We start from the raw sequence: 27992 nt of genomic DNA, 5'->3' as shown, positions 1-27992 counted from the left end.
CCATCAGTCAAAAGCTATGAATAGTTCTGGTACTGTCAAGTCCTCATTTGATAATAGAAGGAGGAAGCACAGTGCAGACAGTGGCATATTGCCTTCTAACGGTGTTGACGCCATACCCAAGTCATCTATTGTTGAAGAATCACATCTATCAAACTCACAACAAGCATCACTAGATTCAAGAGACTTGCTTTCAAATCCAAATAGTCTTACAAAAAATAACAAGTCATACCAAAGCGGCACGGAAAAAAGTTCACATAGCAGTTATAGATCAAACAGTCATGAACCTAAAACACCTATTGACTCTGAACAACAAGAAGATAATAATTTTAATCTGAGTGATTTTGCCGCTGACGATATGGAAAGCATCAAAAACCCAAGTGAATTATTACTTTATGAGCCAGCTCATGAGATGAGTGAACTTTATGATTCCGTTGATAATTGGAGCCCAATGGAAAGTATTGACATTCCAGAATACTCTCAATATGATATGGATAACTATAGATCACTTGAACCATCACTTTATGAGACCACTCTCCTACAAAGAGATACCCAGCCTCAAGATTTGATCGAGAATTTACCAATTGAAAGAAGAATTTCACATTACTCACAAGATCCACTCTCATTTCTAATGTCACAAGATAAAGTAATCAATTTACATCTTCAACAAAATATTCAGAGCCATGCCGAAGTTTCCAAAAAAGGGTTAAGCTCTAAACCAATACGGCATAATATTGAAAACTGCCTAAAATCACTTTCTTCTGTCTATCAATCTATTGCAGAACTTTACCAAAAAGAACAAAAGAGGAAATCAATAATTTTGAAGTCATTTGAAAAGTGGGAACAGAATAAGAAAATACTTAATGAAAAAGTTCAGGATATAAGGAGTGAAAATAATACTGAGGGTTATAGACTCACTCAACTGTTGAAAGAATCTACCACGGTGGATGAGGAAATTGAAAGCCTTGAAAAGAGACTAAAGCAATTAAAAGAGAAGAAAAAGGTATTAGGCAATGAGATTGCCCAATCTCAAAGCATTATCGAGAGTCGCTCGTCATCTTACTTGGAGTCATTAAGAGAAATCGAGAAAGTTGAAAAGAATGCCATCATAAAGTTATCACACGAAAGGTCAATTGAAAGTGGTTTATCAAATTCGTCTCTTGGATTCCCAATTGGAAACAACACGAGACAGAAATTTGGGCTGAAGAACTTTCTAAGAAGTTTTTCCACTCCTTTGGATTCAACGTTTGATGAAGTTGATGCTGCACCAGTTATTGAGCTTATTGAAAGACAGATAGATACATTCAAAGATTGTATTGATGACTATAAGCTTAAAGAAACAAGTTACGAAGAAGCTTTTATTATATGGGCTGATATTTCTACTATATTGAATGGGTTAGAAACAACAATTTATGACATTTTGCAGCAAAATGGATCCTCAAAAGATGATATCAAATCAAAGATAGTGGATAATCTAACACAAACCCAAAAATTGCTTATTGAAAGACTTGATTCAATAAACAACATGAATGGCCAACTAAAAAGTTTAATTCACACTGAGATTTCAATTCTTGATATGGGTATAAAGATGATTCAACCTGACCATAAATCAAATGCACCATCACCCCCTGACGATACCAAGGAAGCTCAAGTGTTAGCACCAACAGTAAACCCAACAGTGGCAAAATTTAGTATCTCTGATAAAGCTTTGGCTTCTTCACCTCCACATGCAACATTGGCTGTCGGTTCTGGAAGCTTCTCATCTTCTGGTACAACTCTCAAATCCCAGATAAAAAATGGACTATTCAAAAAAGATGTGACAAAAGATAAAGAGAAACAAACTAAAAGGGATTGAATACTCTACATTAATGTTTATATGATTTACTATAATATTCATTATCATTTTCCTCCATCAATTGTATTAACGTCTTCTCTTTCGACTATTTAAAAATACTGAATCTTGAGGTCTCTTATGCTTAGCACCAGATGATGGGCCAGTTGGCAGTCTTGGTAATACATTATTTGTACTTGAGGGCAGTGGTAAAATGGTTCCTGAATTTGATGGTTTAACAGGATGGTTATTTCTGGCACTCTCCGATCCAAAAACTGAAGTTTTCTTTTCAATAGGTTTTATTGCTGGTTTAGAAGCAGATGTGATTGGTGGCCCAGAAATTGGTTTATTTTTAGTCTCTTGTGGTGGAGCAAATCCTCTTGTATCCCTTTGTGGTTTACTTTCTGAATCAACTTTTGACTTTTCAACCTTTGGTTTGTCAGCTTTGGGTTCATCAACTGGTTTAGATGTATTATGACCAGCCCTTGGTTGATTGTAGTTAGTCCTGGATGGATTACTTTCAGTGAAACCTCTTCTCACTGTGGCAAACATGCTTCGTTCCTTTGCATCAGCAATTAAATCACTCCATAAACTATTTTTGATTAAACTATCATGATGACCTAGAATCCACAATGAAGATTTCGATCTTGTCATAGCAACATTCATACGTCTGAAATCTCTTAAAAAACCCACTCCTAATTTATTAGCATCAGCACGAACGCATGAAATGATGATAATTTCCTTTTCCTGTCCTTGAAAACCATCAATTGTATTGAAAGTTATTTCCCTTTTAATTGCACTACCAAATTTATTGATAAAAGCCTGCTGTAAGCTTCTGTTCTGTTCTTTATAAGGAGTAATGACACCAATTTTATTGGTGAAATCAAGTCTTGGATAAGTTCTGAACAACTTTTCAATCATTTCCATTGCAATATTTATCTCCATCTTGTTAACAAAAGAAAATGTTTTGGAATTTTGAGCTTCTTTACCTTCAATAATGTCCAAAAATCTATAAGGTGGGAAATTTGGATTATTATGCCAAGTACGTTCAGTCAATTTATCCATATCAGGACCATCTTTCAATTTACCGTCATAAAATTTCTTTGAAGGAAATTTACTAATAGCTGAATGCATACGGTATTGGACATCTAAAAGCAACGGTTTCACATGATTAGCCATTCTAACAAACAAACTTTGATCATATTTGGAGTCGGCAGCAACAGAAGATAAAACAGTAGGAGGCAATTGATTTGGATCACCAACCATTATACATCTTTTACAACCATATCTCAATGGAATAATAGCTGATAATTCAGTACATTGACAAGCTTCATCAATGATCACTGAATCAAATTTGATACCGATGTTTGCAACCATGTCATGTGCAGCACCAGATAATGTAGAACAAATAATTTCAGCTTCACCAAGAATTTTAGCCTGAAGGTTTCTTCTATTGATTTCACGACTTCTATAGGCAGTCGCTTGACGTTCTCTTTCTTCATCTAATTTTTTCTTGATGAGATTGGATTTTTGATTCAACTCTTTCAAAAGTTTCTTTTGTTCAGCAGCATCCTTATTATCAGCTATATCAGCTTTACATTTATCACGACCTCTTCTAACTTCTGAAAGTTCTTTGAATAAAGCTGACATTTGGTCACCATTACTTGTGTTTGTCTTTCCCAATTGTGCATCGACCAGCTCTTCTAGTGTCATATCTTTCACAGCAGAATTTATAGCATCTGTACGACCCAATCTCACAAGTTTTGGAGAATACTTGTCACCTTTGGAATTAATGACACCATCCTTCAAACGTAAAACAAGTTCATCAACAGCAGCATTACTTGGGGCACAAACAAGAACTTTCTTCGGTTTTGAAGCTTCTAGATTTGATGCATGGTTTGTGTTCGAGCCAGATGGAAGTGCTATAGCATTAGCAGCACGAAAACTAGAAAGCATATGACCAATTATACCAAGAATAGTTTTGGTTTTACCAGTACCAGGTGGACCTTGAATCAAAAAGAAACCATTCGACTTAGTTGAAGTTGCAATTGCCTTGGCTTGAGATTCATTGACCTTATAATTATCCCTAACACTTTGAATTTCTTGGGAAGGCAATTCTGGACCTGGGTCAGGAACAGCTTGTAAAATTTCCTTTGAAAGATTATAGTAGCGCAAACCATGCAACGATGAATACTCTCTTTCGATTGTTGTCATTTGCATCACTTTCATCAAAATGATTGGTGAATTAGGAGTTAGCACATTATTCAAAGCAGCAGATCTTGTAACCCTCAAAGAAACATCGACACTATCACCTTTGACAAATTTAATTTCATTAACTTTTGCAAGACAAGTAACTTTAGCATTTTTAACATCTGAAACACTTGGTTCACGAGAACTTTGATCATATAAGGCAAGAACCACTAAATCAGACTCAGAAATTCCCTTTTCTATTAACCCAGACTTTGTGAAATTGAAGAAAACTTCGAAAAAGTTATCAACGGTACTTTTTGATGCAATTTCAATAGCAATAGGTTTATCAGCTTCTCTTCTTTTGGCATTCAAAATGGCTTGCCAGCATTCTAGTAATAGTAGTGGTTCATAAGTTTTAATATAATCATCTGCAGATGCAAACTTATCAGGAACAGTTGGATAATTTTGTTTATCATTAGGATATTCACTATCATTTTGAAATGACCATTGTAAAACTTCTTGATAAAGTGGTTTCATATTGACATTCAATCTCAATCTACTATATTCTTCTTCTCTCTTTCTCTCTTCAGCGGCATTTCTCTTAGATTTAGTCAAACTCTTTGACTCGCCCAATATTGTGATACCAGGTTCCTTCTTCGCCTTAGGTAAGTTGAACAATGTGTGAGCATCCTCATTATCTGATTCTTCATCAGAACTATCATCCTTTTTAGATTTTTCACTTCTTTCTTTAACATTGAATCCAAGAGGTCTAGGTTTGTGGATAACTCTTGATGATGGTTTTTCAGAGGAAGAACGCATTTCCTTTCTTGCCCTCTCCAGAGCACTCAATGGCATTTGAGCTTTGGCTGGTGCAGTTTGTGGTGTTCTTGATAAACTTCCAAAGTTTGTAATCTTCAGTTGACCTTTCAAACGTGGTGCTGCTGAAGAATTTGATTGGTTAACTATAGATGAGTTAGGAGTTGGATCTCTACTTGGAGCAGCTGAGCTGCTTTCATCTGTAGATTCCCTAGCTTTTCTTGATTTCTCAGCTTCATTAACTGTATCCTCCACCAATTCTTGATCAAGAAGTTTTGCTCTGGCAATAATCTCAGATGATTGTTGTGGTGTAAGTTTATTGTTGAATTTCTTAGCCCTTGAGGCATATTTTGCAAGCAGAACCACAACATCGGGTTCTAATTTGTACTTCAATTCCAGAGCTAAATCAATTGTTGATAGAATGACTTTGACACAAGATGTTAATAAACCAGGATCACTCAATCTTAACCAAACAAGCATATGTGGGAAAGTGTTTGTGATTTCAGTAAAAGTCTTTTTATTATCCCCATCGTGTCTGATTTTGTTGATAGTTTTGAAACATTGTAAAACTGCAAATGATAAATCCAAGGTATCTCTAGTAAACTCAATTAAATCTTGATCAGAGTACTGATTAGCCCAAGTAAGTGTTTGAACAAAAATTAAATCCAAAAAGTTCCAACATCTATTCCAAAAAGCTGTTAGTGCTTCTTTAGTTGAATCTGAAAATTTGGAAGCATCAGTAAAAAGACCATTAATGCGATTATTTAAAGCATGAACAACATCTGATAAAACTCTCACAGCTCTTGGACATGGCTCGTAAAATTTGATAAATATTAAATTAGTCAAATTGCTATTGATAGCCCTAATACAAGCATCCAAATTGTTTGCCAATAAACCGTGAACACCTTCCAATCTACCTTCAGCATCAAAAGTTTCATATAAAATATCCACCGCTGATTGATATAAAGCAGAATCTGATGAGAACACACAAGACCAATAACCACTTAAACTTTTTGGGTTTGAAAGAATCATCTTTGTATTTTTCACATCAACATCACTAAAATTTGTGAAAAACTGTTGTAAACGATTCAACAATATTTGAACTTCTTTTCTATGAGGACCATCAAGGGGGATAATACCAGAAACATTCTCCATAGATGATAAAAGTTGGAAAGCCAGCTCTAATTGTACTGCAAATTTTTGGTTTAGTAAAACTTTGAACAATTTATCAGAAAATTTTAGTGTAGCTGGAGCTCTACCATCATGAATTTCATAACTATTTTGAGCAAATGACAACAAATCAAATTTTAAAGCTCTGCAAAGTACCTCAATTGCTTTTCTTCCCACTTCGCCATTCTTAATCTTCTCAGCAGGTGGATAGAAAATTGCTTTGCATGTAGCATAATCCAAAAACCTAATTAACTTTTCATCAACAATAACCCTTGTATCACTTCTCAGTAACAAATCTGTACTAAAACCTGGGCTATAAAGTGGAGTTTGAAGTGCTAATGCATTGCTGATCATGGAACAAGCTCTTTCAAAAATAACAGCTCTATTGTCCAGTGGGATATTATTTTGACTCTCCATATAAACAATCAAACTAAGTGCAATTCTGTTCAAGGACTGCTGCTTTTTAGAAGCAACTAATGTATTATTGAATGGTTCGATCCATGATATCATATCATCCAACACCGCATCAGGATTTGGATCTTGTGAAACCTTGACGTTTTCCAACTTTTCCAAACGTTTAACAAAAGTTGGTGATTCACATATTGTTTCAATAAAATTATGAAATGTGTAATTTGAAGTGTAGTTCCAAAATTTATCACCGAGCCCTGTTAAGATCATTGCGAAGAATCTGAGAATGTATGGTAATGCTTGATCGTAATATCTCATGATATGTGTTTGGACTAGTTTAAGCAACGGGACAACATCATAGTTCAGCACTTTTTGTATAGATTCAATATCTTGAGGAATAGAAAACTTTTCTATTATAACATTGATATCATATAATCTCAAAAATGGATAAAGATTTCTGTAGAAGTTTTCACAGCTTGTTTCGTCTAGGTGTGCTGGACTTTGTATGTTTAAGAAATGAACTTCATATTCTTCCAAGACATCCGCTGCAACTGTTGATAATTTCATTGACTGTGATGGGTTATTTAAATCCTCTAAAACTTTGAATGCCCATTTCCTTTGAACTTCATCACCATCAAACAATAAATAAATGCATCCAGGAGTCAAAGATTTGATAGCAGATGATACCAGCTTATGATCAATTGATAACAGGAAATAAAACATTTTCCCAAATAACTCTTTGAGTTCTTCATGAACCCTAAACATACCTGGAGCACAAAGACATTCAGCAACACCCATCAGCACCTCTCTGGGTACCGCCACAGCAACTCCACTTTCTCTTTGTTGTTTGAAATGTTGAAATATAGGTTGAATTCTGTCAAAAAGTCTTTGAGCTTCCCAGCTTAGTATTATACCAATGAATTGTTGTACGCTTGAAGCATCAATACCTCTTTCAACAGCAAATGTCATTTTTAGTTTAGCTCTTCCTCTATGAAACAACGCAATACATTTTGGACAATCATTAAGACTTTTAGCAACTTTCTCCTTGTACCATGATAAAGCTTCATTTTCTGGGAATGAGAACAATATTAAAGCATGTATACTTGGTTGATACATTCCTCTATCACAAAACAAATGTCGCTGTTCAGAATTTTCATGAATATATTCCATTGATTTCTGTAACGCCAGCTGCTGTAGGGAATCATCGCCTGGGTTTTTGTGTGATTCTTTTATCAACTTTGATAGCTCTTGTAAAGCTGGATCTAATTCTTCGCTTGAACCATTTGATGTCAATGGCGTTGTATCGCGAGAAGACATTATATTGATGGCTTTGGCCCGCTATTCATCAAAGAATCAAGAATAAAATTAGCGAATAAGCTTTAGAGCTGATTTAGCGAAGAAATATGTCCTTTCTTGCTCTTACAACCAATAAATCTATGGTACTCTATCTAAAGACGTTTGTGTCTGTGTCTGTGTTGATGTGATCTCTGGTTATGAGAGATTATTCACAAAGCTAAAGACAGCCTCTGATTGTGAATAAAATAAGCTTCTCAAGACCACGTAGGTTCTTTCTAATGTGTAAATGCCTTCAAAAGACAGTTCTTTGACAAAGAAGTCGTTGTGTTTGTAGAGTGTTTAATGCTGAAACGAATAAATTCATCGAAGTTTTCTCCAACGCCAAAAAAAAAAAGTTGACGCGAATCGACACCGGGCTTCAAACCAAGGTTTAGTAGGGTTTGGCTCGACAATACATTGGACTGAAAGGCTTAAGACTCGTTGACATTTTGACCAAGAAAGTCATTTTCTTTCCTAAATCAATTGAATTAATGATTATTTACTTTCATCAAAGCTGTTTTCCTTTAGTTGTTCTCTCATAATAGTATTTCTTTGGTCGTACTACATCGTCAGAGGTTGAAATTTGGAAATCGCGATTGTTCAACTTGATCATCATCAACATCAACACAGTTCGCATCCACAAACACTCACTTGCAAGTCCCTCCAACGGCCCAATTACTATCTGCTTCCTATATTCCACTTAAGCTACTCATCTCTTAATTGATTAACTAGAAGATTTCAAAATGAGGTATGTGTCTTTTGACAACAATCAAAAGCTTGTTTTGATGGGACATCCCCTACAACCTCATGCATCATCCTACTAACGTATCACCCATCAGTGGAAGATTTGTTCGTGCATCCAAATATCGTCATGTATTTGGACAACCTGCTAAAAGAGAACTATGCTATGACAACATCAAAGTTACAACTAATGCTTGGGATTCAAACATCATAAAAGTAAGTATATAAAGATCAACTACATTGAATGTTTTTTTGAATTCTGACATCTCAAGGCAAATGGTAAATACATTTCAGTCAACTGGAACTCTTCTGGTGGTGGTGCATTTGCTGTTATCCCAGTTGAAGAAGTTGGTAAAGCACCTGATAAAGTTCCATTATTCAGAGGACATACTGCTGCAGTTTTGGATACTGATTTCAATCCATTCAACGATAACATTATCATATCAGGTTCTGATGATGCCAAAATCGGTATTTGGAAAATCCCAGAAGATTATTCATTCCATAATTATGTTGATGAAAAGGATGAAATAAAAGACATTTCACCAGTTGCTTTATATTCCGGTCATAAAAGAAAAGTTGGTCATGTTCAATTCCATCCTATTGCAGAAAACGTTGCAGCTTCATCTTCTGGGGATTACACTGTTAAACTCTGGGATGTTGAAAATGGTAAAGACAAGATCACACTTACTCATAAAGATCTTGTTACTTCATTTTCTTTCAACTACAATGGTAACTTGTTAGCAACAACTTCTCGTGATCGTAAACTACGTGTTTGGGATATAAGATCAAATGAAATCGTTAGTGAAGGTCCAGGACACACTGGTGCTAAGAATTCAAGAGCTGTCTGGTTAGGAAACTCAGATCGTATCGGTACCACTGGGTTCTCACGTTTATCTGATCGTCAATTAGGTGTTTGGGATGCAACTAACATTAGTGCAGGGCCAATTGGTGGGTTCTACACTGTTGATTCATCTGCCGGTATCATGGTTCCATTTTATGATGACTCAAACAAGATATTGTATGTTGGTGGTAAAGGTGATGGTAACATTCGTTACTTTGAATTCCAAGATGATGAATTGTTCCCACTTTCTGAATATCAATCAACAGAACCTCAAAGAGGGTTAGCTGTTGCACCAAAGAGAACTGTTAATGTTGCTGATAATGAAGTTGTCAAAGTTTATAAAACTGTCAATGATTCTATAATTGAACCAATTTCATTTATTGTTCCAAGAAAATCCGATAATTTCCAAGATGATATTTATCCAGATGCACCATCTTCAAAACCAGCATTGTCAGCTGAAGAATGGTTTGGTGGTAAATCAGTTGACGGCCCAATTTTATTCTCTCTTGAATCAGTTTATGATGGGACTGAACCATCTTTCAAAGCTGCTGAAGCAGCACCACCATCAACTTCAGGTTCTTCAAAGAAAGAAGAACCAAAACCAAAAGAAGAATCAAAACCAGTTGAAAAGGAGATTAAACCAGAAGTCTCAAAACCAAAAGAAGAAACCAAACCAACATCAAAAGAAGAATCCAAAGTTTCTACTCCGGTTCATTCCTCACCAAAAGGTAGTGTTGATGATCTTTTGAAAAATAATGAAGTTAATTCATTATTGAAAAAAGCTGCTGATTTAGATGATGATAATGATAGTAAAGCTGAACCTAAAGATTCTGAATGGGATGATGATGATAAGAAACCAAAAACTTTTGAAGTTAAAGCTGAAGCATCTCCAAAAGTTGAACCGAAAGTTGAACCAAAGGAGGAAAAAGCTAAAGAGGATCCAAAACCAGAGCCAAAAGTTGAACCAAAAGCTGAATCAAAAGTTGAGCCAAAAGTTGAGTTAAAACCTGAACCAAAAATTGAATCAAAAGAGGTCAAATCTGAGCCAAAGGAAACAACACCACAACCTGAAACCAAAAAAGACGCTTCCTCTCCAGCAAAGACACAAACTTTAAAAGGTTCAATTGAAAAAATCAATCAAGTTGCAGATAATCTTGAAAGGGTTGTTGAGAAATTAGTTGCTGCTAATTTAGATAAAGATGAAAGAATCAAAGCACTTGAAGCGAAAGTTCAAGAACTTATTGACAAAAAATAGACATTATTTAAATCGTTTGTATTATTGTTATTATTATTAAATTTATTATAATTTTAAAGAACTTTGAGTACTCTGTAGTTCAATGTTCCACTCGCGATAGAACGCGATCCTGTCAAAATCACAGGTACAGCTAATCTGTTGAAATTGAGTAAAATGGGACCTGAATCCTAATTATCAACCCAAGATTGCTCAATTCAAGGATCACTTGAGCCATTATTCTTCAGATTTCAATTGTACTTCACTAGGTGGTCTATGAGAATCAATTCCTCAATCTCTACATAGGTAGCTATTCTCGGGTGCAAAGTTTTCAAGTGTACCCAAGGGACAGCAGTAAGCGAGACAGGTCTATTTCATTTTAACAAAAAAGAGTAAAGCAATCCATATATCAAGAGATCAAACATAGGTCTATCCCTTTTCTTTTCACCTGCCCCTCTTGTCGGAACAGGTGAACAGGTACAACCTTAAACTTTACGCGTTGTAAAACTCAGCCAGTTCAAATAAATTACAGATGGGCCATGTGAAGAGATTTCAACCACACCCGTGAATAGGCTTCATTTGCTACAGAGCTCTACAAACTAATCCACTTTTCGGATATGGAATAACTAAGGATATGGCCAATGGTGGGAAGGTCTGAGAACTGATTCAGGAAACCGTTGATGGTTTTTGCATTCGGAGAAAGAGACATTGGCATGAATCATCATGATGACTATGTAATCATAAAGCCTATACACCAGTTGATGGCGTAGCTTATAAACACAAAAAAGTATATCTTCCCCTCCAGATACACTACATCCTACACCATCTTCACGGGTTAATTTTATTGTATTTGTCACCTGTTGTCAGGTTTAAATTAAACCTTGATCTGTTCTGAAAAATTGTGGATTGTGTGGTCCGTACCGAGTTTAGATAAAGCGAAAGGTCATTCATCTTAAAAAATTTTCGCTTTATCCACAAACCGTTGTGAAATAAATTCAATTCAAAGTGTATTGTGTGGTGAAGATAACGAATTTGAAAATTTATATGGCACCATTTGTAAAGCAGGTGATTTTTGATTTATAATTGGGAACCATGTGTATAAAAGGTAATGAATATTCCGTTTCTTGATCAATTCTGTATTTGCTGAACAGTAACACAGAATACAATACACACAATGTTGGCAACAAAACAATCAGCAACTATATTAGCTACAAGAAGATATTTCTCATCAACTTTCATTAAAGCATTAAAAGATTCTTCAAAAGCTTCAGCAACTTTAATCAATTTATCAAGTCCATCATCATCATCAGTGGAAGGTGGTAATTCATTTAAATCATTTGCAGAATATAGAAAATCTGCAATTCAACATGGTCCTTTGAAAAAAACTTTAATTAATGATGTTGGGTTTAAACCAATTTTAACAGATTATAAAGATTATGGTGTTAGTGATATTTTTGCTAAAACTGCTAGATCAAATGATTATCGTGAGTAATCATTGAGTTGTTACTATTATCATGGGTTATGGTTTGAATGAGGTTATGGAATTTGTATACATTTAGATTATGGGAATTATTATGAAAAGGTTTGAGAAAAGGTTTAGAAATACATTACAAGGGCTGTGATTGTGGATTGATTATTATACAATTGGTACTAGCTGGACTAGAGATATGATACACATCCATAAAAGATCATGATGGTTGGCGTTCATTTTCATGGTTTCTTTATACACTCATTTCGTCTTGACTTGTCACAAGTGGATACTTCTGAATCTAGGTTCTGTATAAAACTAAAATACATCAAAAAAGGGTTTTCATTGGTTGTAGTACGGCTTCACAAGTTTTTTAAACTTTGTCATGTTTGTACCTTGATGAGCATCGTATTTTGTTCACACCTAGCTATTATTTTTGAGGTACCCAGCACCGTACGATACATGTGCAACCAAAAAACTCTTGATAATAAAGTTGAAGTCACGTACATGTGATTGTGCATTGGTTGTGATAAGCTCAGAAGTTTAGAATGAGATACTTTTCTAATCTGAATAGGATTGAAGGTCATTTAGGATCATTACAAATGATGTTTATTAATCAAGAGGTTATTATAATTCAAAGACAATTAATTAATTGATGTTTATGTTTATTGGAGTACATGTACATGCTCTCTGATCTGGAGAGGGACTAGTCCCTGGCCCCCTCCCCTTCCCAGACCCACGTCAAGAGGAGAGGTGAGCACTGGGGGTCTAGGGTGTGAGACACGGGACAAACAAAACCGTTGTCTTTGATGGGCCCATGAGAATCTGGAGACATAAGGTTCAGGAATTAGCTAGCTATCCTTCATAAGGTTGGACGGTAGAGATAGATAACGACATGGTATTGGTACTACTATTACCATCTCTATTATTAATCACTATTATTACTCCCTTGTTGACTGGTGCTCTCTGCGTATATGTAGAGACATGTACTAACGTTGTGCTGAGATTGGCTCTAACAAAAAAGAAGAAACAACGAAAAAAAAGCCCACAATTTCACAACGGTTCAACTTTTCACGATTAGCACTTTTGAGTTTTAGGGTATTTAACTATTGTTTTATCCCCATTTCCTAAACACATATCAGAACCACAACCACAAGCTATAGCATACCATATACAACACAGATCAAACACATGACACAACTAGATACTATGACTGGGTTGGATACAACTGGTTATGACATCAAGTGTGACAATAACCACAATATAATAACACCTATTTCTCCTGAACCTAAAAATTTAGAACTACATTCATCATCAAACCCACATTCACCTTTTTTAAACTATCAAAATGAACATCCCCATAATATAGTACCATCTTATGAAGATGTCTTATCTGGTATATCTCAAGCTCCATATTCAAGAGTTGCATTTGCAAATTTTTTGAAAAAAATTCATTCTTTAGAAAATTTAGAATTTTTAATACATTCAAATTATTACTTATTAATTCAAAATGATGAAATACAATCAAGATCTATATGGGATTTATTATACAAGAATTACATATCATTAGAATCTCCAAAAGAAGTTAACATCCCATATGAATATAAAGATGAGTTGTTGAATATTTATCAACAAGGTGCATTACCATCATTTGAATTGATTTCAAATACAATGATTATTATTAAAGATTTATTAAGAGATGCTTATCTACAGTTTATTTCAAGTGTTAAAAGACATAGCAGTATAAATGAGAATTATAAATTTCAACAACAACAAAATTATAACCATCAACAACAACAACAACAGCATCATCAACAACAAAATCTTTTACCAACACCACAATATGAAGTTTCAGATCCAGGAGTCGAAGTTTTCTCCCCTTTGGATAATACTAGATCAGTTTCACCATTAAGTTATACCCAAGATTCACCAATATCAAACAATCATAATAATAACAATCTACCAATTCCAAGATCAACAGATGGTAAAAGTGATGAAAGTTTAATAACCCAAGATCAATATATCGTTGATGAAGAGTGTTGTTATTCTTCAAATAGTTTGGTTGGCACTACAACAACAACTGATTATAGTACTACTGATTCTAAGAAAAGTAGTGTTTCAAGTGGGAAAAGCATAAACAAGAATAGTATTAGTGAAGTTAGTAAAAAAATTGCAGGGAAATTTAAATGGAGAAGGATGTCTTCAAATTCAAGTGGTTAATAGATAAACCATGGTTAATGGACTTTTATTTTTATGTGTTATGACAGTTAAATAGTGTTTGTTTTTTGTGTATTATAATAGAGAAATAGAAATTAGCATAGATTAATAATTCAATACTTTTGTATGTGTAGTAGGTATTAGGCTGGTAGCTGTTTTATTCATTAATACGCAGATAAACGGAATACCCATCACTTTAACACATCCTACATCATGTAGCAAAGCTCAAATAATAAAAAATTTCACAAAGGCTAGCCTAAAAAAACTCTTGTCAAACGGTTGGGTAGTATTAATCTTGTGTAGTACATATCATATGATTATTTGAACACAACAATTGTGTATAAACCATCAGTTCATTAACCACTGAACACCTCTGTTTCTCTTCTTGTTCCGGAAGTGGTTATTCTAGACTCCTACAAGGATCCACCTTTAACCGATGGCGACCCCAGGGCTTTGCTAGGGCATGCGAAAGTATTCACAAACAGGATCCATGAAATGGTGATGTATTTGGCGTACTTTACAGTGAATAAAGATCTATGGTAACGTGCCCTATTCTTCGTGTCGACTTGTACATAGATAATAAACGTCTGTGCTTGGTAACGATGATGATGATTATTGTTGTCGGTTATTTGATCTTGAAATTCGCACTCAACATTAAGAAGTGTTGGAAGTATCAGTTGCTCAGAGCTCAAAGCTCAACTTACTACTTGTTGTACCTGGAGACACCAATTATTCAACTGAATATCATCTCATCGTATCGTTGTGGAATTGTAGGTTCTCTTTCTTATCTTTGACACTTTGGAATCCCATAGAATCACTAAATCCAGTCTGTTGAAGCAAGTACAACACATCCTGTCATACATAACCGTTGTATCACGGTTCACCTAAAACCAATTAGCCGTTATTAACTGGGGAACAACAAGAGTGGCTAATTTAACAGGCTTATGGTTAAGATAAACGCACACTTTAATTACACTTCAAACTTAGTATCAACTAGACTTCGAACTAACCGTTGACAGCGCAATGGATTATTATTATTATTATTATCTTGATTGATAAGTGTGCTTTGGTATCAAGATATTATTTATCAGGTACAACTTGTATCTATCGATTACTGATAACATCTGGATGAGATCATAGTTATTTCGCCCTGGAATCTGGATCTAATTTCCAGCGATGATCATCATCACGTTTTTTTGTCCCATAGTCCAAGACCCATTTCAAGAACAGAGACAGAGACTAGAAGCACTACTACAATCAGATACACATATAACATCAATTCATTAAACTCATCAATAACCACTAAAAACTACTGGCACTACCTCTTTGACCATTGCTATTATCATTACTCACAGACAATTTAGCTCTTTTCTTTAAATACTCCAATTCATCATTATTTTTCTGTTCACCTTTTTCAACAACTAAATTTCGTAATAATTTATTCTCCATCTCCAAAGTTTGGATTTTCTTCTCCAATGTAAGTGTTAATTCATTTAATTCACGAACATTTCTTTCTAATTGTTGTTCTTTTAATTTCTTCTTTATTCTAAATCTTGCACTAGCCGCTGTATTTCTTCTTCTTTTATCAACATCAACTTCTCCCCCAATTTCACTCTTAACTATTGAATTTGAACGTGAATGTTGACCATACTGTTGTTGTTGTTGTGATTGTAATCCAAGATCATTTGGACTGATTGGGGTACCACTATTTGAACCGGTTGAACTTGGATTTATCAAACTTTGTGAAGGATTTATTAATGAATTCAATGAACCAACATCTTGTGATTTAGGATCATTACTATCAACACCTTGATGTTGTGCAACTAATGCAGCTAATGCATCTATTTGAGTTTGTGATAATCCAGCAGCTATCAATGAAGATTGTGCACCTGGTGGGACTGGAACTTTTGGTAAATTTAACAATACATCATTCCCACTGCTATTATTACTGGTATGAATAGGATTCATGGTTATTGGATTATGATTTGATGATTGTTGTTGTGTTGATAATGGTGATAAAATATTGGAAATCCCACTTTGTAAACTATTTGTTTGTTGTAATGTGTTGAATTTTGGTTGTTGTGGATGAATAATTTGATTATTTGCAAATGATTGATTCATTTCATCAAATCTTTTCAAAATTTCTTCATCATTTGGTGATCTATTCTTACTATTATCAGCACCATTTGTTCCTGTTGATTTTGTTGCATCACTATCACTTGGTTTTGATGGTTTCTCTTCATCTGGGAAAATAAAAGATTCATCAGCAAATGCTGATAATTCAGCTGTTAATCTTTCATCTAATTGTGATGGATCATCAATCTCTGGCATGAATGTATCAACATAAACTAGTTGTTCTAATAACGCTGCAGGCGTAATATTTTCATTATTATTTGTGTTACTCATCTTTTTATATTATCATTTATGGTTGAGTATTAGCAAGACCTTTACTTCTATTTTATCAGGTACCCCCTTTGTATTTAAATAACAACAAACTTCCTGTCAAAAAAACACGAAAAGCCTATCCACAGAAACCACAGTTTGTAACCTTTGTAGCACACACAACTACACTTTATCAACAGGTTTATAAAAACTTGCATGTATTTATCTTTGTCCAAATTGCGAATTGTCACGTGTATGTCGCCATATCATGTGACCTGCAAAGAAAGAAAAAAGTGTCAAATTCAAGTAACCGTGTGTAAATGGCAGTGTACACTTTGTGATTTTAGAAAGCCACCACCACAACTACAGGCAAACTACACAACGCTGATAGGTGAAATACAAATGTAGGAATATATTGGCTGTTGTAACAGCCACTGTTTGTGGTTGCTTAACTAGTCAGCCGAAGCTGATCAAATCGCCGACTGAAAAGCCACGAATTTGGCATGATGAGAAGTCGACCATGATGCGGATATAACAGGTAGAACCAAGCCGATACTTGGGAAAAATTGATTCTACTAAATAATACAATAAACCAATATAAATCTATAAGAAAAATGCTTAAAATATAGAAGCATAAACTCGTATAGCTCAAAATTTGGTACTTTCTATTTATTGAAGTGCCCAAACCGAAAATTGTAAGTGGAATACGCTGTTTTTAATGATTTCACAAAAACTAAGAAGGAAACAATATCTAAATATCTAATAAAACTAATAGAAACTTATTAAAATATATGAATCAGGTTTTGAAATGCCAATTTTCGAAAAAAAAAATTAATCCATTTTTATTTGTTCAATTTTGAAGTAGAATAAAAAAGTAGAAGCTGGTTAATTCTGAAATTTTAAAAAAATTAGGAAGAAAACTGAAAAAAGGACAATATTAAGTCGAATATTAAGGGAAAAAGATTAATTTTTAGAGTTTTATAGAAAGAGAGATTCAAATTTTATTATCACAATTTTTCAATATATTTTGCTTCACAACTTTGTTGAGTTGTAGCTAGTTTTTCAGTTTTCAGCCCAAATTGCAATATATTTCCGCGAAAGAAACGTCTCGGTTAATCTGTCAAAAGTATTGTACTCCATCAACAAGGTTTCCGCCAACTTCAAGACTCAAGTACGTTACGCTAACGTAAAAAGAGGGAACATTAGCGTACTCAGGCTCGGGGAATGTCGTGTACACTATAATATATTTATCGTAGAAAGTAGAAAGTCTAAATACCGGCTACGATTAAAACAATCAGATCGAGTAATTTTGAGATCAGGATTAATTTTAATGTCCAGATCTCGTTGTAAATCGGATAAACATTCTCCTCTTTACTCTCAACAATAATTACGTCTCACAAGATAGAATAACCAACAACATTAACGCGTATTTGAAACCAATTCAACACCAAACTAGGGGTATCTCACCACCTACTTCACCCGCTTGCCTACCATTCCCATAGTGGTGAAATAGCACGGCTGTACCATAGTCTGATGGCCAACCTGCTCGGTCCCGGAGCAGATTGATACGGGTTCACAGGGTAATGAACGCGATGAGGGCTTCGCGAAAAAAAATTGTGTCTACCTATATAACAAAGTAGTTTTAACCATCAAACTTATCGATTTCTTACCGAAAAGAAGGGATACCCATACAAGAATGATAAGATACACAAAGAGCCTAAAACCTTTACAACCACTAAGAGCTTTGACTCGTTTACAATCAACAACTAGATCTCCAAGTCCTGCTAATCTTGAAGCTGGTTCAAATGATGCTAGTGCCGCTGAAGATGCCAGTACAACAATTTTAACTGATAAGAGAGATGCCAGTACAGTTGTTTCCACTTTTGATGATGCTACAAAGAGAGCTACTTGGCTAACTGCCCTTGCTGAAAGAAAAAGTCAATTGGCTCAAGGTAAAGTTATTGATTCATTTGCTTATAATACTCCTCAAACACCAGTTATCTCAGATAAGACAAGATCTGAATCTTTTAGTTATTTAACTTTAAACTTCAAAGAAGATATTTGGTTAACTGACTTCTATGTTAATGCTGCTGGTAGATTACGTATGGGTCAAATTTTCCAAGACCTTGATGCTTTAGCTGGTAGAATTAGTTATAGATTCGTTAGTCCAGCTGCTCCAATTATCGTTACTGCTCAAGTTAGTCGTATTTATATGTTGAAAAGAGTTGATGAAATTGAAAATAAGAATTTCATTTTATCAGGTTCAGTCGTTTGGACAGGGAGATCTTCAATGGAAATTCTGATTAAAGCTTCAACTACTGAAAGTTCAATAAAGAAAGATTTGAAAGAAGAAGATATTAAAGATGATGATGTGTTTTTAACTGCTAGCTTTACTTTTGTCGCAAGAAATCCGGAAACTCATAAATCTTTCCCAATCAATAGACTATTGCCAATTACTGAAAAAGAATGGATTGATTATAGAAGAGCTGAATCTCAAAATGCTGCAAAGAAATTAGCAAAAGTTAATGAATCACTTGATAAAAGACCACCAACTTCTGAAGAGTCTCAATTAATTCATAAAATGTTCTTAACCTCAAAAGAATTGGCCAATTACAACCCGTTACCTAAAAACGTTTCATTTATGAAAGATACTTTAACCCAATCAACTTCTTTTATGCAACCTCAATACAGAAACAGACATTCTTACATGATCTTTGGTGGTTATTTGATGAGACAAACATTTGAATTGGCTTATTGTACTGCTGCTTCATTTTCTTGTGCCTTCCCAAGATTTGTTTCCTTAGATTCAACCACTTTTAAAGCTCCAGTTCCAGTTGGTTCTGTTTTGTTCATGAACTCCACCGTTGTTTATACTGAACATATTCATGAGGAAGATGTTGTTCCAAAAGATGACTTGAAAGCTAAGATTTTTGATAAGGATAGTTTCTTACATTTTGATGCTGTTCCAACAAACAAAATAAGTAGAAATCCAGATGATTTCTTGAATAGACCAGGTACTTTGATTCAAGTTAAAGTTGATACTTCTGTTAAAGCATTGAACGATCCAAAACAAACACCATCAGGTTCATTCGTCTATTCATTCTTTGTTCCAAAAGATTCAACTGAAGATAGTATTCCAGATCCTGGATTCTCTTCAGTTATTCCTGAAACTTATTCAGAAATGATTGAATTCATTGAAGGTAGAAGAAGAGCTCTAGAAACTGCTCGTTATGCTCAACAAATCAAAGAGATCAATTAATTTATTATTTAATTCAAGTTATTTACATATTCACACAATATAATTAATAGAGAAAACAGGTACATGTAGTTAAAATATTTCATTATTTAATTAACATTATACAAAATGACTATAGTCCATTACTTTTTTCTCTCCAAGAAAACAAATTAATCGGATACTCATTAAAATTAAAATTAAAACTGGATTGATCATGATATAAAAAACAACAACAAAAACGCCCATATTGAAAAAATCAAAGCACTTAAATAAATAAACTCACAAAATCAAATGTCCTTTTGGCATACAAAAACAATTCAAAGAGATTCAATCTCTGCTGTTTCATAAGTAGATTGACTAACATCATTACTAGTATCAGCACGCGCCTTATTTGTAAAATCAACCAATCTTGCCTTATTATTATTACCATTATTTCCTTGAGTTTTTGTATCACCAAGAGTATGTACACTTCCATTTTCAAAAGTGAATTTATTCTTTTGGTTTTGTTTCCATTCAATACCATTTGTTGTTTCAACTGGATAAAATTCTTCACCACCTGTTGAACTTGTGGCATTTGAAGAGAATGAAGTATCATTGACTAATGAAGATTTGTTAGTTGTTGGTTGGAATGATGAAGGTTGATGTAAATGTGGTGTTTGTTCTTCTTTCAAAACATCTAACGATCTTCCTTTTGAATGTCTATTTTTCAAATCAACAATGTTACCATCACTATCTAATTTTTGAATATTACCACTATCATCTCTGGTCAAAATTGAAGATGCTGTTGAGCCTAAGAAAGCTGAATCTCTGAAACTTAGATTTGATTTTCTTGGATCTTTTCTAATATCATCATCATCCGCTAATCTTATACTAAATAATTCATTTGTTGAAACAGTGGCTAATGAGTTCAATGATTCTCTGTTAATCTTGGAATCAATTGTTTGTCTCCATGATTTCTTTGGAATGGCATCTTTATCTTTGTTGTAATGATTAGCAGCAGCACCAACACCAGCAGCAGCAGCACCACCGCTCATTAACATATCTGTGCTTTGTGCTTGTAATGCATCATGGTATAACGAAGAATGTGTATCATCATGAATACTATCAAATGAGTCACCTTTAGTCAAAGAAGAACTATTACTTTCATTTTCATAAAGATCTTTACCATCCAATTTCAGAACATTCAAAGCACCTAATCTATGAGGTTCATTCCAATCTTGTTTTTCATCCAAAACACCACTGGCAGCAGCAGCACCACTCATTGGAGAAGCACCATTTGGTGATCTAGAATTTGGTCCATTAGCAGGATTACCCAAGATTGGTTTGGAAATTTTTGGTGAATTTGAGGAATCTTCTTCATCTGATTTATCATTTTTACGTCTTTTGAAACAACACAAAAAGATAAGAATACCTGCAACCAAAATTAAAAATAATGGGATACCGACACCAAGACCTATGGCTAATGCTTTTTTGTTTCTTCCAGATGGTGATTTTGAAACATTACCATTAGAAGAAGCAGATGTAGCAGAGACTGTTGCACCTGATGAAGATGAGGATGAGGCAGAAGCAGATGATCTTGAGGAGCTTGAGGATGTGCTTGAATGTGATCTTGAGCTAGAGGAGCTTGAAAGTGGATCAGAACCATAAATTTTGAAAGACAACTCATCAGAATCATCAGAGTTTTTCAAATGCGCTTTAACAGTGACTTGAGTTTCATCAAATTCATCAGGAGTTTCACCATTGATGGTTAAGTTTGAACTATGGAATGATAACCAATCTGCATCTTCAAATTCAACTGTCAAGTTTGTGTTTGAAAAATCAGTGAATTGAGATGGTAAAAAATAATATTGGAAATATGAACCTCTTGTAGCATTTGCATCTCTGAAAGAATCAACAGAGAATAATGAATCAATTGTTTCAATAGCAAAATATAAAACGACGCTGTTTGAGTAATGATCATAAATTGTGACATTGAATGTATCATTTGAACCAGATTTGAAATCTTCTGGAACAGTTCCAACTAGAGTATAATTATCCAATTTTAACCAATCTGGAGCACCGTTTAAACCAGCATAAGAGATGTTATCCAAAGAGATCTCAGCGCCATCTTGGTAAACATTCTCTAAAGGAATCTCGAAATTGATATCATCACCAGAAGAACCATTAACATTTGTAACCCCTTTCAAACTTGTCGTTAAATCATGATAACCAACAACAATATCAAAATCAACCCAGCTACCTGCATTACCGGCATAATCAGTTGCAATAAAAATGAATGAATATTGGAAACCTGGTGCAATTTCAGAATTAACAGCTGGTGCAACCCCACTAAATCTTAAAGTTGAACTATCAAAGAATAACCAATTTGGTAAAGATGATCTGTCAGAAGAACGTCCATAATAGCCTTTAATTTCATCATCAGAATCAAAAGTTTTAGAATCAAAAGTAACATTGAAAACTTTTCCTGGAGCTAAGACCAAACCATTTTGTCCATTAGTTTGACCAAAATCTGATAATTGAGATAAAACAGTATAACTATCTGATGGGGTTGGACCTTTATTCTTTGAAACAACAATTGAGTATTGCTTAGTGATTTCACCATCATTATCTTGACCCATTAATGTGAAGCCAGCAGAATCGGTAACATCTTGATCATTTGGAGTTCCTGAAAGGGTTCTTGAAGTTGGATCGAATGAAAGCCATGAAGGAAGGTCCTTAGCACTATAAGTAACATCACCATCTGAACTGATGAAAGTTTCATTTGACATTTGGAATTCATAAGCTTCATTCGCTCTTGCGACAGTTGGTAATTGTTCATCAAAGGGGAAACCTTCACGAGGTTGAGCTCGTATTATTGACGTGAACCATAGTATAAAACAACATCTAAGGATTAATTGAAAGCTCATCTTGAATATAGAATATTGAAGATTGAAAGCTCAAGGTAAAATGAATGGACGGTTAATGAGACCCTTTGTTATATGTTGATAATGTGAAAAGACAAGAAGTTAAAGGTAAAAAAGAAAAAGCCCTTGATGGTGATGATAATTTTTTTCCCATTTCTCTAATCTCAAGATCTCTGTGTGCTCTTGTTTAGTGGTCCACATAATTCTGTATTTAGATTTCATGTATCTTATGCCTTTCGAAGGGATGAGTGTACATTGTTCCTGTAGTGAGGTTTCCCAATCCGTTCAAATGAACGTTCTTTTTCAAAGTTTTATCAACACTTGACGCGTATCTTTGTTTTCATTTTCGCCAAAGGAGTCGCGATTCTGCGGCGCGAACCAGCGATTTTTCACGCGTTTTGATGAAATTTTTCAGTGAGACATAATTAAATGAGATGCTGGCAGAATTTTCTTAAAAATGAATTTTAAAAGCTTGAAGAATTGTGTCTAGGATACGAGGTACTTTTTGGCTTTTTTCAATCGAAAAGCTACTCTTTTAGGAAGTATAATTGGCTTGAAGGGGATCCATCAGTGTACATACAAACACGTACAAGCAGAATGTAGCGTACAAGGATTAAAACAATTTCATAAGTAGGCATACTCAAAATAACCCTCAGACGTAGTGACAAATTTCATTTTCATCCACCGCTGCAATTCATTACCAACTCAATCTTGAATTTAAATTAAACTGATGCAAAATTTGTACTTTCCCTTTTCGTCACTTATAGTGATCGAATTCGCGAATTTCTAATGAGAGGGTAAACTTCGCGAATTTCAAGAATTGCCCACTGATTTATCGAAATCGAAGGTATACTTTTCCCCTTTGACATATAAAACCACATCATCAATAGCATTGCTCAACATCAAAACGCAGACAATTCATAATGGCTCCAAAACTAGAGGAATGGGAAATCAAGAAGTATTGGGAAATCTTCAGTGGGTTAAAACCAGTTGATAATAAATTAACAGGGGATCAAGTTAGTGTTGTTTTGAAAAATTCAAAATTAAGTGATTCAAATTTATCCACAATTTGGGATTTATCAGATATTGATAGTGATGGATCTTTAGATTTTGAAGAATTTTGCATATGTATGAGATTGATCTTTGATTTAGTCAATGGGACTATATCATCATTACCTTCACAATTACCTGATTGGTTAGTGCCTTCAAGCAAAGCACATTTAATTCAAGCAAATAGAGCATTATCTGGTCAAGATCAACAGCAATTGAGGTATTCAGATTCGGAAGATGAAGAGAGTAGTTTGAGTGATCAGTTTGATTGGTACATTTCTCCAAATGATAAGAGTAGATATGAAGAAATTTATTCAAGTGCAAGTGATAGATTTGGAAGAATTACTTACGATTCATTGAATGGATTATACAACACATTACCAAATGTTCCAGCTACTGATATTAGTTCTGCCTGGAATTTAGTCAATCCAAGATCTTCAGAAACAATAGATAAAGATCAAACCTTAGTATTTTTACACATGTTAAATCAAAGATCCACAGGGAAAAGAATTCCAAGAAGTGTACCAAGTTCATTGAGAGCAACATTTTCCAAAGAAACCCCAGAATATTCACTAGATTCCCATCAAGCTGATATTCACAAAAGTGGTAACTCTAAACATTCATTTGCAGACAATTACCTAGAGAGAATTGGAGGCTCTGAATTATCCAAGAACGTTAAAGGTACCGATTTTTCATCTACAGAGGGTACAGACTGGGAAGAAGTTAGATTGAAAAGAGAATTGGCAGATTTAGAGGAAAAGGTCCGTCAAAAGGAACTAGAAACTGACTCCAAAACTAATGAAAGAAATAATGTTTTAAATGGTAATGGGACAACAAGTAACAAAACTTTACAAATAAGAAAGGAACTAGAACAATTATTGGAATATAAGCAAAAACAGTTGGTTCAAGATAGTAAAACCGGTGTTGATTTATCAGAGATCTCTAATGATATAGATACTGTGGAGAGTCAAGTTCAAGTTTTGGAACAATATTTACAACAGAAAAAGAATGAATACAACGAGTTGAAGAATCAAATAGCACAAGCAAAATCATCAGCTTAAGATGCTAAGAAGAGGTGTTCACAACTCTAATAATTTAAAATGCGAGACGACTATGTTATTGGGTATATTTTTTGTGTGTAGTGCTGAATCTATCTTCAAATTCCAAATCACATTCTCCCTTACATTTGTAATACAGATCCCACACAGAAAAGAATAACGGATCACAACAGACCGAACTAATTACTAACGTCATTTACAATAAATCATGGCACAGAAACGACTCTGTTTCGATTCAGTTGTTTTTGGTGGGAGGACAACCGGATATTAGTACACATGTTGCAATAGTTCGCTAGTTATATGGTTAGGACTCCTTGTACAACAACACACGATCGATGGATAAGATCCTGATTACCATTCACAATGTACCGCTCCCATACTCGGAATCCTAGCAAGTATTCCAACCTTTTTCTTTGTTCCTGTCGCCAGTTTGCCCACAAAGCTCAAGGTTTCAAGAACTCATCACTTTTTTCAGGGAGAACTGGACGTCAAAAATAGAGTCTAGTCCCATCCGGGCATAAGAAACAGGTGTATAAACAAGAAAGGCTGAATACACAGGAAACAGTCAAAAGTATGGGGTTAAAAGCTCACGGTATTCTCCCGGGCAGTACAAGTTATCATAGCTCCATAGTAAGCTGTAATGAGAACCCAGTAGATATCATTGATTACTATTTAGTTGTGGAAAGATCTATGGCTTCATTTAGATCTGGCAATTCTTGAATCTTGACAATAAATCGGCGTTTGCAACCTACAGAGCTTGAGTTTAAGCGTTTATGTTGGATCTCTACTGTTGAATTCGATGCGTTGGCAAATGAGGGGAAGGGAGCTTAAATTATCACTGAGCCCTGGATCAGGTTAAACGAATTGAAGCTTGGAAATGTAGAAAACATCTCCCACCTGAACAGGAGCTAAAGTTAATCTATCCAACCATATCGAGGGAAATCTGGTTATAAAGGAAGAGATTGTGGTACGTTCATCAAAGCCAAACAATGTGTATCTGGAGAAATGAGGCTGATAGCACACCATGACTACTCGCTGTTAAGCTTCAGAGTTCAACTCATCGAATTCAAAATCCGCATCAACAAAGAACAACCATACCTCAAGACCTCAAACTTCAAAGCTTAATTATAGGGTTTGGTGGCAATCACTTGACACAAAATCGTATCATCATCAACCTTCGCTCTTCTCATAGCTCGGGAGTTCTCGTTTAGTCCAATTCTCTAGTTTCTACACACCAACAATTTACTCTTAAATCCTTTCGTTGAACTAAAATCCAGACCGCCCCATGATTGTCCCTCTGCCCAGGACCGAGGGGCAGAGACTAGAAAGGCCTAAAGAATTGGTGGAAAACAAATTTCTAGTCCCTTCATTTAACCGATTTTTACTCAACATTTTCACAAGTTGAACAAAGTTATTGAAACCTTGGAGCCCTAAATTCCGCCAGTGTTAGTAATGACGGGCACCCTTAGATCCTTCTTCGGTCATTGGGTTTTAGGATACCGTTGAGAATCCATATTTCAAATGAATATAAAAGGAACTAAATTTCCCCAGATTTATCAACTAGAATTCAAATGCTTCCGAAATACCTGTTTTAGTACAAGTGAATTTTAAAGATGTCTGCTCCAGTTTCCATCAAAATCAAATTACCAAACAACATTGAATATGAACAACCAACTGGTTTGTTCATCAACAACAAATTAGTCCCATCAGTCAGTGGTAAAACTTTCAAAGTTACCAATCCTTCAAACGAAGAATTGATTGCCAACTTACACGAAGCTGACAAAGAAGATGTTAACATTGCTGTTGATGCTGCTTCAGCTGCTTTCAAGAAATGGTCAGTTACTGAACCACAAGTTAGAGCAATGGCTCTATACAGATTAGCTGAATTGGTTGAAAAAAATGCCGAATTATTAGCTTCAATTGAATCATTAGATAACGGTAAAGCTTTACACTGTTCAAGATCAGATGTTAAATTAGTTATTTCATACTTGAGATCATCTGCTGGTTTTGCTGATAAAGTTGATGGTAGATCAATCAACACTGGTGAAGGTTATTTCAACTATACTAGAAGAGAACCATTAGGTGTTTGTGGTCAAATTATTCCATGGAATTTCCCATTGATGATGTGGGCTTGGAAAATTGGTCCAGCTTTAGCTACTGGTAACACTGTTGTCTTGAAACCAGCTTCTGCTACTCCATTATCTGCTTTATATGCTTCCTTCTTAGCAGTTGAAGCTGGTATCCCAGAAGGTGTTATCAACATTGTTCCAGGTTCTGGTAGAAAATGTGGTGATGCTATCTTAAGACACCCAAAGATCAAGAAGATTGCCTTCACTGGTTCTACTGCAATTGGTAGAAGTGTTATGATTGCAGCTGCAGAATCTAACTTGAAGAAAGTTACTTTAGAATTAGGTGGTAAATCACCAAACATCGTTTTCGATGATGCTGATGTTAAAACCACTGTGCAAAACTTGATCACTGGTATTTTCTTCAACGGTGGTGAAGTTTGTTGTGCAGGTTCAAGAATCTATATCCAAGAAGGTATTTATAAGGAAATCATTGAAGCATTGAAAACAGAAGTTGAAAAATTAAAAGTTGGTGATCCATTCGATGAAACAAACTATCAAGGTGCTCAAACTACCCCAGATCAATTCCAAGAAGTTTTGGATTACATTCAAAAGGGTAAAGACCAAGGTGCTAAAGTTTTAACTGGTGGTGAAAGAATTGGTACTAAAGGTTATTTCTTACAACCAACAATTTTCACAAATGTTGGTGATGATTTCACTGTTTTGAAAGAAGAAATCTTTGGTCCAGTTGCCACTGTTTCAACATTTAAAACTATTGATGATTTAGTCCACAGAGCTAACGATTCTGAATATGGTTTAGGAGCTGGTATCCACACCAAATCATTAGACAGAGCTTTGGATGTTTCACAAAGATTAGAAGCTGGTATTGTTTGGATCAACACTTACAATGACTTCAATGCTTCAGTTCCATTTGGTGGTTATAAGGAATCTGGTATTGGTAGAGAAATGGGTTCTGAAGCTTTAGATAACTACACCCAAGTTAAAGCTGTTAGAGTTAAAATTAACAGACAAATTGAATAGATTTGAGATCTG

The 27992-nt window shown here is 34.8% G+C and overlaps 9 protein-coding genes across 9 annotated transcripts; 7 read left to right on the top strand and 2 right to left on the bottom strand.

The window, feature by feature from the left end:
* Positions 1 to 16: 16 nt before the first annotated feature.
* On the top strand, positions 17 to 1852 carry WICANDRAFT_60493 (uncharacterized protein; the record flags this gene model as incomplete). The annotated part of the gene is made up of 1 exon (XM_019183003.1): positions 17 to 1852. One exon carries the CDS (start codon positions 17 to 19, stop codon positions 1850 to 1852), a length of 1836 nt encoding a protein of 611 aa, XP_019041642.1.
* Positions 1853 to 8490: 6638 nt separating this feature from the next.
* On the top strand, positions 8491 to 10584 carry CRN1 (coronin; the record flags this gene model as incomplete). Its single annotated transcript, XM_019183002.1, has 3 exons — positions 8491 to 8495; positions 8587 to 8704; positions 8761 to 10584. The coding sequence occupies 3 exons, from the start codon at positions 8491 to 8493 to the stop codon at positions 10582 to 10584; spliced, it is 1947 nt and encodes a 648-aa protein (XP_019041641.1).
* Positions 10585 to 11734: 1150 nt separating this feature from the next.
* Positions 11735 to 12052, top strand: DPI8 (Dpi8p; the record flags this gene model as incomplete). The annotated part of the gene is made up of 1 exon (XM_019183001.1): positions 11735 to 12052. One exon carries the CDS (start codon positions 11735 to 11737, stop codon positions 12050 to 12052), a length of 318 nt encoding a protein of 105 aa, XP_019041640.1.
* A 1167-nt stretch (positions 12053 to 13219) lies between these two features.
* On the top strand, positions 13220 to 14248 carry RGS2 (GTPase-activating protein RGS2; the record flags this gene model as incomplete). Its single annotated transcript, XM_019184418.1, has 1 exon — positions 13220 to 14248. The coding sequence occupies one exon, from the start codon at positions 13220 to 13222 to the stop codon at positions 14246 to 14248; it is 1029 nt and encodes a 342-aa protein (XP_019041639.1).
* Positions 14249 to 15547: 1299 nt separating this feature from the next.
* Positions 15548 to 16651, bottom strand: MET4 (Met4p; the record flags this gene model as incomplete). The annotated part of the gene is made up of 1 exon (XM_019184417.1): positions 15548 to 16651. The coding sequence occupies one exon, from the start codon at positions 16649 to 16651 to the stop codon at positions 15548 to 15550; it is 1104 nt and encodes a 367-aa protein (XP_019041638.1).
* A 1672-nt stretch (positions 16652 to 18323) lies between these two features.
* WICANDRAFT_98915 (uncharacterized protein) lies at positions 18324 to 20021 on the top strand (the record flags this gene model as incomplete). The annotated part of the gene is made up of 2 exons (XM_019186672.1): positions 18324 to 18378; positions 18424 to 20021. The coding sequence occupies 2 exons, from the start codon at positions 18324 to 18326 to the stop codon at positions 19884 to 19886; spliced, it is 1518 nt and encodes a 505-aa protein (XP_019041637.1). The 3' UTR covers positions 19887 to 20021.
* A 158-nt stretch (positions 20022 to 20179) lies between these two features.
* Positions 20180 to 22768, bottom strand: AXL2 (Axl2p; the record flags this gene model as incomplete). The annotated part of the gene is made up of 1 exon (XM_019184416.1): positions 20180 to 22768. One exon carries the CDS (start codon positions 22766 to 22768, stop codon positions 20180 to 20182), a length of 2589 nt encoding a protein of 862 aa, XP_019041636.1.
* Positions 22769 to 23688: 920 nt separating this feature from the next.
* END3 (End3p) lies at positions 23689 to 24922 on the top strand (the record flags this gene model as incomplete). The annotated part of the gene is made up of 1 exon (XM_019182538.1): positions 23689 to 24922. The coding sequence occupies one exon, from the start codon at positions 23689 to 23691 to the stop codon at positions 24874 to 24876; it is 1188 nt and encodes a 395-aa protein (XP_019041635.1). The 3' UTR covers positions 24877 to 24922.
* Positions 24923 to 26486: 1564 nt separating this feature from the next.
* Positions 26487 to 27980, top strand: WICANDRAFT_25445 (aldehyde dehydrogenase family protein; the record flags this gene model as incomplete). The annotated part of the gene is made up of 1 exon (XM_019181146.1): positions 26487 to 27980. The coding sequence occupies one exon, from the start codon at positions 26487 to 26489 to the stop codon at positions 27978 to 27980; it is 1494 nt and encodes a 497-aa protein (XP_019041634.1).
* Between the last annotated feature and the right edge of the window lie 12 nt (positions 27981 to 27992).

Source organism: Wickerhamomyces anomalus (assembly GCF_001661255.1).
Source record: "Wickerhamomyces anomalus NRRL Y-366-8 unplaced genomic scaffold WICANscaffold_1, whole genome shotgun sequence".
NCBI classification, from domain to species: Eukaryota; Fungi; Ascomycota; class Saccharomycetes; order Phaffomycetales; family Wickerhamomycetaceae; genus Hansenula; species Hansenula anomala.
Note: the sequence above shows the minus strand (reverse complement) of the source record. Positions and strands in the feature narration are given on the sequence as shown.